Source organism: Schistocerca piceifrons, chromosome X (assembly GCF_021461385.2).
Source record: "Schistocerca piceifrons isolate TAMUIC-IGC-003096 chromosome X, iqSchPice1.1, whole genome shotgun sequence".
Lineage (NCBI taxonomy): Eukaryota > Metazoa > Arthropoda > Insecta > Orthoptera > Acrididae > Schistocerca > Schistocerca piceifrons.
Window position 1 is genome coordinate 927,230,002 of NC_060149.1, and position 14,635 is coordinate 927,244,636.

Consider the following 14,635-nt stretch of genomic DNA (forward strand, 5'->3'; position numbering starts at 1 on the left):
GGACACTGTTGCTCCTGGGGTATCGGCGAGGACCATTAGCAACCGTCTCCATGAAGCTGGGCTACGGTCCCGCACACCGTTAGGCCGTCTTCTGCTCACGCCCCACCATCGTGCAGCCTGCCTCCAGTGGTGTCGCGACAGGCGTGAATGGAGGGACGAATGGAGACGTGTCGTCTTCAGCGATGAGAGTCGCTTCTGCCTTGGTGCCAATGATGGTCGTATGCGTGTTTGGCGCCGTGCAGGTGAGCGCCACAATCAGGACTGCATACGACCGAGGCACACAGGGCCAACACCCGGCATCATGGTGTGGGGAGCGATCTCCTGCACTGGCCGTACACCACTGGTGATCGTCGAGGGGACACTGAATAGTGCACGGTACATCCAAACCGTCATCGAACCCATCGTTCTACCATTCCTAGACCGGCAAGGGAACTTGCTGTTCCAACAGGACAATGCACGTCCGCATGTATCCCGTGCCACCCAACGTGCTCTAGAAGGTGTAAGTCAACTACCCTGGCCAGCAAGATCTCCGGATCTGTCCCCCATTGAGCATGTTTGAGACTGGATGAAGCGTCGTCTCATGCGGTCTGCACGTCCAGCACGAACGCTGGTCCAACTGAGGCGCCAGGTGGAAATGGCATGGCAAGCCGTTCCACAGGACTACATCCAGCATCTCTACGATCGTCTCCATGGGAGAACAGCAGCCTGCATTGCTGCGAAAGGTGGATATACACTGTACTAGTGCCGACATTGTGCATGCTCTGTTGCCTGTGTCTATGTGCCTGTGGTTCTGTCTGTGTGATCATGTGATGTATCTGACCCCAGGAATGTGTCAATAAAGTTTCCCCTTCCTGGGACAATGAATTCAAGGTGTTCTTATTTCAATTTCCAGGAGTGTAGTATGACTATGAGATGTAACAACCATGCCTAACATGAAGGAATACACTGAATTCTTAATTTGAATATACAGAATATAGGTCCACAACCAGTTATGGCAGTGTTTGTTTCAGTTCTGGCATTGTTTGTTAAATATAGTTTGGTTATTAGTGGGACTCAGCGTTACATAATTTGAAGCTTTCCACATAATGAAATGTTAGATATGATAGCTGTGGTGTTCAGGTAATCTTCCATATGAATTTAGGCACATGATAGATTGATCACCAAGGGTCATTCCATTTATTTTATTAACTGACGTATGTAACACTACCTACTTTTTAAGAGGACTTTAACTTTTAACACACTTGTGGCACAACTGCTTTCTGTCCATACAGCAAATTCAAAATTAATTAGCTCATAATATCAGTTTTTGCCAAGAAGTTAAACTGTAACATAAAAAGCAGAGCAACTTTTTGGGATGAATTTGTATTCAACAGCCTTGGTACATGTTTAAAAAAAAATTATAGTAAACATCAGATACGCTGATGTTTATTACTTAAATATGGAGTCTACTAATGAATAATTAAAGGACTCAGGGAATGAAAATGATATCCAATAGCTTTGATCTACTTTGAAACATTCCCTACAATGACAAATCTTGTGTGAGGATAAATCTCCATGATTAAAAGAAGTTTTATTGTTTCTTAAAGCCAGTTAATGTGTATATCAAAAATACAGTGAACCTTTTAATGATTCACTATGCCCTAAGCTACAGTTTTAAAGTGAACCACTCAGACTATTTGTAGTTGTATGTTAAGTAAAAGCATGAATTAGAAACCAAGAAGTGGCAGGGTAATCAATTTAGTTGCTCAAGGTAAAATTTTCAAAGAAAGAAATTTGTGTTTCACATGATACAGTTAGTGACATATGATTATATCAGGTGAAATAACATGAATGGACAGACACAAAGCTTATTCACTGAGGTGAGGAAATGATGAAGTCAGTGCACTGAATTTGTGAATTAAGTCATTTGTGATATATTGTGATTCTGGAACTCAAGGCTATGTATATTGGTTAATTCACAGTTTGTCTTTTGTTCTCATCGATTTACATAGCCCCCCTTTCTTAATAAAGAATTAATAAAAAAACTAATTTCCTCTGACAATATTACCAGAGCACAATAATCACAGTCATACTTGTCTTGATGATAACAATTTTTAATTCAGGTGGTAAAATACATGTTATTCACTGGTATTAGGCTAGCACATGGAATGAAGCAGACAGCATGAAGTTCCTAATTATTGGACATTGGGCTGATGTCCTGAATTGAATTTCGAATGTCACATCTATTTGTAGTGTCATAAAATTAGGGCATGGGTGTCTTGATGGTATTTAAGTGGTGCAGGCTATGTGACAGTACTAAGTTATGTGGGATAAGTAAAATATATGAGTTCAACTATACCTTTTATAAATAACTTCTAGTAATTCAAATATGACATACCAAATAAAAATATACCACTTTACGTTACATTTATAGACCGTAAATGATATATGGAAATTTTCTGAATGGTTCCCAGACACACTGAAAGAAACTACCAATTTGTTGGTCCCTTGGGACCCATTCCTTTCAAAATGAAACATTTTTTCATCACACAGAATTTAATCTCAATAGTTGACATTATAACATATCACTTTACTTCCACATGCTTTAGTTTTCTTGATATAACAGGTTTTGAAATTTTTGCTGTTATCTACATTTGTAACACTTGTAACATAGTGTATTGATTTTTATAATGGCAAGCCCATTCATTTATACCTGATGTTTTCTTTTAAATTCTACATTTAGTGTTATTTTATTATTTTGCACTATGATTGGTTGATGGTAGCCATGGTGGTATAGCTGGTAGAGCACTAGATTAGAGCCCTGAAAGTCCCAGCTTCAGTCCCATGTAGCAGTGGGAAATTTTCCTCATTCCAATCCCTCCAGTATGGATGTAAGTCCGCTCAGTCAACTATAAAATGAGTACGAGGGTTCTTTCCTGGGGGTAAAATATGGCTGGGACAATGGGCTTACTGCCCTCCCCCTCCTAGTACCATGGTTAATGAAAGGCTGCACTCTATCTGCAGTCAGATACACCACATACTATCACTTACGTAAGTAGTTGATAGATTCATAACTATATTTTTGGTCTGACAGTATCATTGCTTCCTCCAGTCATTGTCTGCAGTATCTGTGATAATTAATAATATTTTGAATAGCAGTTGGTAATTGGGTTGTTAGGTACAATAATCCTTTTTTGCCAGTATCTTCATAAATCGTTATGTACATTGCACAGACTGAAACCATTTTATTTGTTGCTGTTGTAAAGTGTTATAATACCAGCAGACATGTATGTGCTCTAATGACAACATTTTGTTTCCTATTAACTGTTATCTTAAGATACAAACCTCAAGCGTTGCAGGAAAGCCCAATAATACAGCAAAAGTATAGATGTACTTTTAAGAATATTTTGAATGTATTCCATGATAAAGGTATCTTCTTAAAAGCTTTAGTTCTTTAATTTAGCCTCTGTTGAAGGATGAGAGCTCACGTCACTGATATATCAATCTTACGTTTATTTGTTTGATACAGATTACTCACTGCATGATTGGAAACAACAGTAACAAAGAACCAGAGATATTTTTTTCTAGTGTGGATAAAATGTGTCATAAAAATTAAAGACTTCATGAATTTATTGTTGTACAGTTTCCTCAAGCATAAAATATTTGCATTCGTTGCAACTCAATTTCAATAATAAGATAAATTTACCTCAGAGATGTTTGACCAAATGAGGAACTAAGGAAACAGAACACTTCATATTAAATACCATCAGATATGGGCATGGGATGGAACAAAAATACAGTAGTCAAACTGAAAAGTTGCAATGAAGTTCACAAGCATATAAAATAATAATGATACTTTCATTATCATGTTTACATTATTTACTTTTATCAAAGATGTGCTACCTGTAAAGAATGGCTTGTAGGCAATACAACAGTGTTTATGCAACATCTGTCCAAGTTTAACAGAACAATGAACAGAGAGACAGGGCTGATGAGGGAAGACAGAGCTTTCATTTTGATGTTAGATGTAACTGGGAGACACAAGTATGGAGGTATAAGTAGGTTAAGGTAAAAGGAATGCCAAATGTAACAGGGAATATAAGAAGTCAATACACAGGCAAAGGAGACCAGCAAAAAATGTGTATTGAGAGAATGTTTGGATAGGTGCAAAATGTGTATAGCAGTGTGAACTTGAATAAACAAAGAAACTTTTTGCCACTATACATATAATATTTGTTTCTCTTTCTTTTCCAAAAATGTGGAGATGGTGTCATTTCCTCCAACCAAGAGATAGACACATATATGTAAGAATGTAATGAATTGTAGTGATCTATCAACTAATAATGAATTTTTGTTCTTATTCTTTTATCTTGCCATTTCCTCATCTTCTGTTCTGCTCATTCTACAGCACCCATATTTTCCCCTTTTATTACTTTCTTACAGCCTCTCACTCTGATACCATGTAATATTTCATACTATATTATCATTAAACAATCTTGCTTGCATCATCTGCTAGTGGTTACTTCTATTACTTTTTACCTATTTAATGAACATTTCTATTTTATGAAAATTATATTCGATTGTAAGCAGAAAGGTCTCTATTTTTATGACGACCTGTTCCTAAACTTGTCTGCAGCATACAGAAAGTCAGTGCAACTTGGTATACACATCTTCATTAAATATTTATAGAAATATTATGATGAAAGTAGACAAACTAAATGTATCAATTTTTATGTAGACAAAATTATACTCAACATTAAGTCTGCATTATTGGATTTTAGGTGATAGTAATAGTAAATGAATCTGCAGCTACATATATATTCTGCAAGCCACTATATGATGCACAGCAGTGTTTACCTTTTACCACTACTAATACTTCACTTTCCTGTTCCACTTGCAAATAGAGCAAGGGAAAGATGACTATCTGTATGCCTCAGTATCAGCCCAAATGTCTCTTATCTTGTCTTTGAGGTCCTTAACTGAAATGTATGTTGGCAGCAACAGAATTGTTCTGCAGTCAGGAGCAAGTTCAATTTCTCTAAATTTTCTCAACAGTTTTGCAGAAAAATATGTTCTCTTTCCTCTAGAAATTCCCATTTGAGTTCATGAAGCATCTCCATAATACCTGTGTGTTGATTGCAACTGCTGGCAACCTATATAGCAGCATGCCACTGAATTGCTTCAATGTGTTTCTTTGATCTGACCTGTTGGGGTGCCCAAACACTCTAGAAGTACTCAAGAACAGGTTGTACTAGTATTCTATATGTTATCATCTTTATAGCTGAGCTAAACTCTCCTAAAATTCTCCCAAAAAACTGAAGTCTGCCATTTCTGTGTATACATAAATGACCTGAGGGACAGAGTGAGCAGCAATTTACGGCTATTTGCTGATGAGACTGTGATGTAGGGGAAAATATCATAGCTGGTGACTCTAGGAATATACAAGATAACTTAGGCAAAATTTCTAATTTGTGTGATGAATGGCAGCTTGCTTTAAATGTAGAAAAATGTAAGTTAATGCAGATGAGTGCGAAAAACAGTCCTGTAACATTTGAAGAGAGCATTAGTAGTGTGCAACTTGATGCAGTCACTTCAGTTAAATATATGGGTGTGACACTGAAAGTGATATGAAATGAAATGAGCATGTCAGGTTGGAGTAGGGAAGACAAATCCTAAACAACATTTTATTGGGAGAATTTTGGAACAGTGTACCTCATCCATAAAGGAGATGGCATAAAGAATGCTAGTGTGACCCATTCTTGAGTTCAAATGTTTGGGATCCCCACCAGGAAAGAAAGACATCAAAGCTATTCAGAGGTGGGATACTATATTTGTCATTGGTAGGTTCAATCAGCATGCAAGTATTATGGAGATGCTTTGTGAGCTTAAAGTGGAAGATACTGGATGGAAGATGATGCTCTTTCCAAAAGGTACTGTTTTGCATATTTAGAGAGCCAGCATTTGAGGCTGAATGCAGAACAATTTTGCTGCCGCCAATGTTCATCTAGCATAAGGATGATGGAGATAAGATACGAGGAATTAGGGATCATACAGAGGCTTTCTGGCAGTTGTTTTTTCCTCGCTCTATTTGTGAGCAGAACAGGAGACAGAATGTCTAGTAGTGGTAGAAGATAGCCTCCACCAAGCAATGTATGGTGGATTGTGGAGAATGTATGCAAAAGTAATGTATTTGCAGATGTAGATTTGCCTTCCTTACTGCTGACCTTATGTGCTTGTCCTATTTTAATCACTTTGCAACATTACACCTAGATATTTAATCATTGTGACTGTGTTAAGCATCATACCTCCAGTACTGTATTTGAGCACTGCAGGGTTATTTTTCATACCCATCTGCATTAACTTGGAAGTCATCCTGTATCTCCTACTGTCACTCAATGGCAATACTTTCTTGTACACTACAGTGTCATTAAGAGACAGATACAGATTGATACTCACCCTCTTAATCATACCTTTAATGTATACAAAGAACAAGAATGGTCCAACCATACTTCTCTGGAGCACTCCCGACAGTTCACTTTGTCTTTGATGAACACTGACTGTTCAAAACAACATACTCAGTTCTGTTACTTAAAAAATCTTCAAGCCACTCATGTATCCTATTACAGTCAACAGTGGTGCACTGTGTCAAATGCTTTCTGGGAATCTGCTGGTTCTCCTTCATCCATGATTCACAAGATATCATGAAAGAAATGGGCAAGCTCAAGAACTTCAAAACTTTTAAAGTAAAAGTTTTTGCCCCTGATAGGAAAACATGTAGATAGTGACAGAGGCTACCAAATGAAGACTAGGTCCTTTTGACAAATAAATAGAGAGACAAACTGTGTTGTAGAAACTAAATGCAGTGTACACATTCAGTTAATGCCAAGCGTCTTATGTTCCTGAGTCTGACAGTATTTGAGTTAAAGCTTAGTGATAAGCCTCTGGAATCTGTCAAATTGCTTAAATGTTTCAAGGTATTACTTAAGAAGTGATATCAAATTGTAACAGAAAGTATAGTTGTAATCAATGCAAATATTGGTTTGGCAACTGCAGTGCTTTCCTAGACATGATCTAATTGGGGGTTGTATACCCTTTCCTTCTTTTGACCTTGGAATGGACTTCCCCATTCAGTATAGGGAGAACTGCAGTTTAACTGCAGTACAACTTTACATTTTTCATATATGAAGTCAATACCAGAGATAATAGAACTGACAGGCAACATACAAAACATCATAGTACTGACTGAGGAGTAAACCCATGCTTTAGGATTTCAGTCTGATACTTACAAACTTAGCCACCAATTCAAATAGAAAAAACCATGTAAAGTCATTAACAGGGAAAGAAGAATGGAAGGTGTATGATTTATTGGGAGAGTTATGGCAAAGTGTTGTATATTCCAGAATGTATACCTGTGGAATAAATGGCATACAATATGTTAGTGCACCCAACTGCAAAGTAGTGGAGCCCTTATCAAATGGCACGAGAGCAGACATTAAATAATTTCAGAGACATGCTGCTAGGTAGGTGATTTGTATAGTCTGTAAAAAGTGTAACAGAGATGTTGGGGAACATAAATGGGAACCTCTGGAAGAAAGGGACCATTGTTCTCACAAAATACTATTTTGAAAATTTAGGGAACTGATCTGAGAGGAAGACTGTGCAAGAATTCTGCTGTCTCCATCATAATCTCACTAAGGGGTCATGATAATATGTTAAGGTGAATCAGGGCACATCTGAGGCACCTAGATAGTCATTTTTCACTCACTTGATGTGCAGGGTGGGGTAGCTAAGGCAGGCTACTCCAGATATATTCACAATGAGTAAATATAATGAGATGTGGTTTCTGCTAGTGGACACAGTAACAATTTTTTATGTTTGCCAGTAGTGGCTTATGGTTATAGCTGCTGAATTATGATACCCACTTTAAAAAAATATATAACTATATATATTTTCTGCATCATAGGGAAGTGCCTTCACAGGGGATTACAACATATCATGTGTGGAACTTGGTCAAACAGTAACAAGATAACAGCTCTACAAACGATTGACCTGCCATCAGGAGAAATCTGCCACAAATGTCTGCTCCTTTGCACCAAAAGGCAGCAAACACACAATACAGGCACAGTTCATATATTTATGACTTAAGTGCTCAAAATGTTTACTTTGAGCATGGATACCTGCAATAAAGTGATTCTGGATACATCTAACTGAATGTTAAATATTGTCAAGACTTATATCACAGGCCTGTGTTATATGGTAGCTTATATTTTTGGTGGTATTTATCCGTGTTTTTTGTAGATCTCTTGTTTTTATTTTCCCCACAGATAATATTCCTGAGAGTTGACTTTGCTGATTGTGCAGCCCATGCTGCATTTGTCAAATGACTACTCCAACAACCTCCAAATATTCTCTTAAGATAGCCTGTCATTATCAGTGCAGACTTAGTGGAACATACTTCTTTTTTTACACATCAAGTACTGTACGACCAAATTGAGGAGCTAATCTCCAAGGTCATGGAACATGTCAGTACATGAAATTACAACATAAAAGTAATAACAGATAAAAATACAGTGTTTATGAACCTGAAAAAAGTCAGTCCATAAGCTTAAGTAAACACAGTCAACAATACAACATGAATAAGCTTAATTTTTCAAGGAACTCCTTGACAGAATGGAAGGAGTGACTATGAGGAGCCTCTTCAGTTTTGATTGGAAAGCATGTGGATTACTGGTAATATTTTTGAATTCAAGCAGTAGCTTATTGAAAATGGATGCAGCAGTATACTGCAAACCTTTCTGCACAAGAGTTAAGAAAGTCTGATCCAAATATAGATCTGATTTATGCCTAGTATTAAATGAGTGAAAGTTGATTATTCTTGGGAATAAGCTAATACTGTTAACAAGAAATGACAGCAAGGAATATATATATATATTGAGAGGCCAATGTCAAAATACCCAGACTCGTGAACAGGGGTCGACAAGAGATTCACGAACTTACACCACTTATTGCCTGAACTGCCTGTTTCTGAGCCAAAAATATCTTGTTAGAATGGGAAGAGTTACTCCAAAATACACTCCTGGAAATTGAAATAAGAACACCGTGAATTCATTGTCCCAGGAAGGGGAAACTTTATTGACACATTCCTGGGGTCAGATACATCACATGATCACACTGAAAGAACCACAGGCACATAGACACAGGTAACAGAGCATGCACAATGTCGGCACTAGTACAGTGTATATCCACTTTTCACAGCAATGCAGGCTGCTATTCTCCCATGGAGACGATTGTAGAGATGCTGGATGTAGTCCTGTGGAACGGCTTACCATGCCATTTCCACCTGGCGCCTCAGTTGGACCAGCGTTCGTGCTGGACGTGCAGACCGCGTGAGACGACGCTTCATCCAGTCCCAAACATGCTCAATGGGGGACAGATCCGGAGATCTTGCTGGCCAGGGTAGTTGACTTACACCTTCTAGAGCACATTGGGTGGCACGGGATACATGCGGACGTGCATTGTCCTGTTGGAACAGCAAGTTCCCTTGCCGGTCTAGGAATGGTAGAACGATGGGTTCGATGACGGTTTGGATGTACCATGCACTATTCAGTGTCCCCTCGACGATCACCAGTGGTGTACGGCCAGTGTAGGAGATCGCTCCCCACACCATGATGCCGGGTGTTGGCCCTGTGTGCCTCGGTCGTATGCAGTCCTGATTGTGGCGCTCACCTGCACGGCGCCAAATACGCATACGACCATCATTGGCACCAAGGCAGAAGCGACTCTCATCGCTGAAGACAACACGTCTCCATTCGTCCCTTCATTCATGCCTGTCGCGACACCACTGGAGGCGGGCTGCACAATGTTGGGGCGTGAGCGGAAGACGGCCTAACGGTGTGCGGGACCGTAGCCCAGCTTCATGGAGACGGTTGCGAATGGTCCTCGCCAATACCCCAGGAGCAACAGTGTCCCTAATTTGCTGGGAAGTGGCGGTGCGGTCCCCTACGGCACTGCGTAGGATCCTACGGTCTTGGCGTGCATCCGTGCGTCGCTGCGGTCCGGTCCCAGGTCGACGGGCACGTGCACCTTCCGCTGACCACTGGCGACAACATCGATGTACTGTGGAGACCTCACACCCCACGTGTTGAGCAATTCGGCGGTACGCCCACCCGGCCTCCCGCATGCCCACTATACGCCCTCGCTCAAAGTCCGTCAACTGCACATACGGTTCATGTCCACGCTCTCGCGGCATGCTACCAGTGTTAAAGACTGCAATGGAGCTCCGTATGCCACGGCAAACTGGCTGACACTGACGGCGGCGGTGCACAAATGCTGCGCAGCTAGCGCCATTCGACGGCCAACACCGCGGTTCCTGGTGTGTCCGCTGTGCCGTGCGTGTGATCATTGCTTGTACAGCCCTCTTGCAGTGTCCGGAGCAAGTATGGTGGGTCTGACACACTGGTGTCAATGTGTTCTTTTTTCCATTTCCAGGAGTGTATAATACCTGTGGAATGTCTTCCAATAACAGCAGCAGCATATTTGTTAGGAACTCTAGATAGTTGTAGCTATTTTGTGCCCCATAAGTAAACAAGGGACCAATTATATTTTACTTGAAATACGCTCATTAGATGTCATCAAACCAAGCTTGCTGTTAATCCACTTCTTTCAAACAGTATAGGTTTTCAGTGGACTAGTTGTGCACACCATGAAGAATGATAGTTTGCAAATGACAAATCATCTATCAGCGAAATCTTGCACAGAAAAACCTCATAACTTTGCTGTTCATGTAAACATAATTAGAAGCACTGTAACTGATTTTGAAAGTTGCCATCATGAAACAACCAGTAAAGTTAAATGTGGAAACAATCAAATGTGTTGGTATGTAATATTTGTAGAATATTGCACACTGAAGTTGTCTCACTGTGACATATGAATTGTGTATTACCACTGCCAAAATGTTAGTTGCATTTCTCTCATCAACTGCTACTCGTTTTTTAGGATATTTTATTCTACACACATCCAGTTTCTATTTAAAAAATTATAATGTTTGTAAAGACAGATAGTGAGTGTTTTGCACAGTCAGGATACCTTCCAGCATACAACAGCACCAACACTAATGGTTTGGCAGCATTCACCATAAACAACCAAAGACAGTGTGTGCATAGGTAAACACATAAAACATACCTGAGGAATATGTCTGCCTATATTTGGTATAGTAATGAAGACCTAATTTTCTGATGACAGGAGAGTAGTTTGTGGTGCTGTCATCCCATTACTATTTGACAATTTCCACACATATTATGTCAATGAAGTCCTCTTTGAAGGCTTTTCATGTCTCAAAAATTATTCAGTTCCATTTAAAAATGTGACGCATTATTCGGTAGCTATAAATGTTAAAAATTAATTCCATACGTTAGAAAATTTTTCAGATAAAACAACACCACAATATCTTTACTCATTATGAGTATTTTTCAGGTGGCCTGTCTTAACTGTCTCACGTTGTATATGTAGATAATTAAACACTATTTCCTTAATCTCTTTTTCTTTTTAACTCTTCAAAAACGTTTCTTTATCCCAAAAAGCTCTGTACTCCTTGCTTTCTTTTGTTTTTGAGTTTGAGCCATCACACTTTGAGATGAGCCACATATCTGGTCCAAATTAAAATTAATTTGCTGAATATATTTTTATTATGTCATTTTATAATTAATTCCTGCTTTTTCTCAAGTTTTCTCTAACCTCCAATGTGTGCATCTCTGTGCTTACCAATTTTACATTTAGTGTGATATTTGAATTTGCATAATTTTCTCTATGAGTTAATCACAATAAAATAAAATTACAAAACTAATATATTATAAAATATTATTTATAATTTAGTCTGCATTCTACAATGATATCTTCTGCATATATTACTGCTATTAAGCAATTTATATAGTGATCAGATAACTGCAAATATTGTGAACGAAGAAATATGAAGAGTATAATCAGACAGATTTTGCTGTAAGGATTCATGTCCAGAAATATACATAGCAACTAATAAAAGACTCTTTAGTTAACTCACTATCAAAACTCCAATAGTAAAAAGAAAATACTAGCCCCAGTATATGAACAGCATGATATTTTGCTTGATGTGGTTTCTTTTTGAAATGTTTTGAGTGATCTGTTAGGGATACTTCATCATTATTAACAAAATTACAATAGGAAATGACTGTGCTTCTGCTTGAGTCTAATGATTGCACTGGGAAATTTTAATAATCTGAGATGAAATCGTATTGATGAATGCAGTAACAGTAAAAGCCACATTTACTTAATTTTCTTCTTAGATATGAAATAACACATCTCCTAAAAGAAAACGGTCCAGCATTGAAACTGGCATGATTTTAATATGAACAGTTGAATTTTGTTGATTAAGTTTTACCTAACGTTATTACTGAAGAAATGTATTATTGTACATTATAATATTCTTTTTTCTTAAAAATCTTGCCTGATGAGCTAGACATTGATTATATTTGCCATAATCAACATTCTTCCTGAATTAAATCTACTAAGCATATGTTATTTGATGCCGTTGAATGTTTTCCTACTTTATAACTGTTGTCAGCTGGACTACAAAATATGAAGCATGGTTATGAAAAGAAATTTAGAATATATGCATGCTGTTTTTTTGACAGTACAAGAACAAAACAAGGACTAATGAAATGTGTACAACAGTACAAAGATGTAAAATAGCTATCTGAATATCCAAGATAAGTAACTATACATATGAATCTTACATAAAATATTCTTGCAGCAGCATCAAATTTATGCAAGACTAAGAAAAAACATAAACTTTGCAAATTAAATTTTATTTTCTGTGAGTGGACTTACAACATGTGTAAAACAAGTAAAAATATATTTTGCAGAACTACGTAATAATGTACAAACTTTTTCAATAAGCTGGCTGAGAACACCTCTCTTGCCATCCCTTGTTGTCTCAGCAACTTGAAAATCTTGGGCTGTACTTGGATGCTGCTGCTGTTGTTGCTGTTGTAGTTGCTGTTGGTGCTGCTGTTGCTGTTGCTGCTGTCTACTTGCAAATATAACTGCATTAGCCGTAGCATCCAGAGGCTGGGCGTCTCTCATTGCTCGAGTACGAGAAGTTTCCCGCACTGGTGCTTCTTTCCCATCAACTAATTAGATAATAAAAAATTAATGATGATATATTTTCTCAGTTTTTTTATAACAATGAAGATATTTTGTTATTATTTACATGCATGTCGGCAGAAAATTTAATTGACAGTTTGTAAAACATACATAAAGCGATTCTTTGCCAAGATAACTATTAATACAATGAATCAGTAACATAACTGTAAAAAGTCATTAATTAATTGTTCTTTTCAAAGATAAAAGATTGGGTTTATCTGTTTACTCTGGGACATGATTAATTTTGGTCATTTTTCTATGAATAAAGTAATTTATGGACTCAGGGATGTTGTATCCAGGAACAAAGTACTATACTAATAATAATAAAGATTTTATTGTCTTTAGGCCATTACAGCAAATGACAACGTCAAATGAAGCTACAATTTATAATACAGTGTGATAAGGTATTGACTACTGAAATATTTTAGCTTATATTACAATAAATGTACAGTGGGTCATCTGTTGAATTACTGCATTTTACAGTTGAAGAATTCATTGATATCATAGAATGGGTGGGCAATAACCCATTCATGCAGTCTTTCTTTGAATGTATGTTCAGGAAGATCCTGTATGGCATGTGGCAACTTATTAAATAGCTTGTGCCCTGTGACTTCATAGCTATTTATTGAATTTGATAGTCTGTGGTAAGGCGTGTATATGTGTTTGATGCTTCTTGTGTTGTAACAATGTACATTTTCTCTGTGTTTCACATCTTGTAGGTTCTTCTTCGTAAAGATTAAGACATTATATATATAGAGGTTTATTACAGTCATAAGGGTTTGCAGTGAGCCTTACGTGAAGAATTTGTAATTATCCTAATGGCTTTCTTCTGCAGTAATAGAATGTCATGTATATGACTACAGTTACCCCACAAGATAATGCCATAGGATATTATACTCTGGAAAAATGCAAAATAATATGATCTGATGTATGTTTCAGGTACACAATTTCTGAGTTGTCTTAATAAATAAATTACTCTAGATAGTTTACTACTAATATAGTTTACATGTTGGCCCCAGGATAACTTTTCGTCTAAATAAACTCCCAGGAATTTAACAGAACTAGGGTCATCAGATAGTGGCTTGTCTCTTAGAGTGAAGATTATCTGCTGAGTTTTATTTTCATTTAGCAGGAAACCATTTGCTCTGAACCAATATGCTGCATGAGTGAGTGTATTTTCAGCACAGGTTTTAAGATCATTAAGATTGTTACTGCTATGGAGAAAAGTCGTATCAACTGCATACTATACAGTGGTGGATCTAATAAATGAGGGGAGGTCATTGATCATTATCAGAAACAGGAAGGGCCCCAGTACAGATCCCTGAGGCACACCTACTTTAACATTTTCTATGTTTGACATTTCCTTACGAACACAAACTACCTGTTTACGGTTGTTGAGATAAGCTTTTAATAGTCTGAGACTGTTTTCTTTGATGCCGTAGAATTCTAGTTTCTATAGTAGTGGCATGTGCTCAACACA

General features: G+C 37.7%; 1 protein-coding gene across 1 annotated transcript in view; it reads right to left on the bottom strand.

Annotated features, from left to right (window-relative positions):
• LOC124722970 overlaps positions 1-14,635 on the bottom strand; it is a 464,760-nt gene that overhangs the window by 81,014 nt on the left and 369,111 nt on the right. The window contains exon 13 of the mRNA XM_047248137.1: positions 12,898-13,142. Coding sequence (XP_047104093.1) covers positions 12,898-13,142 — 245 coding nt within the window. The remainder of the gene's footprint in view (positions 1-12,897; positions 13,143-14,635) is intronic.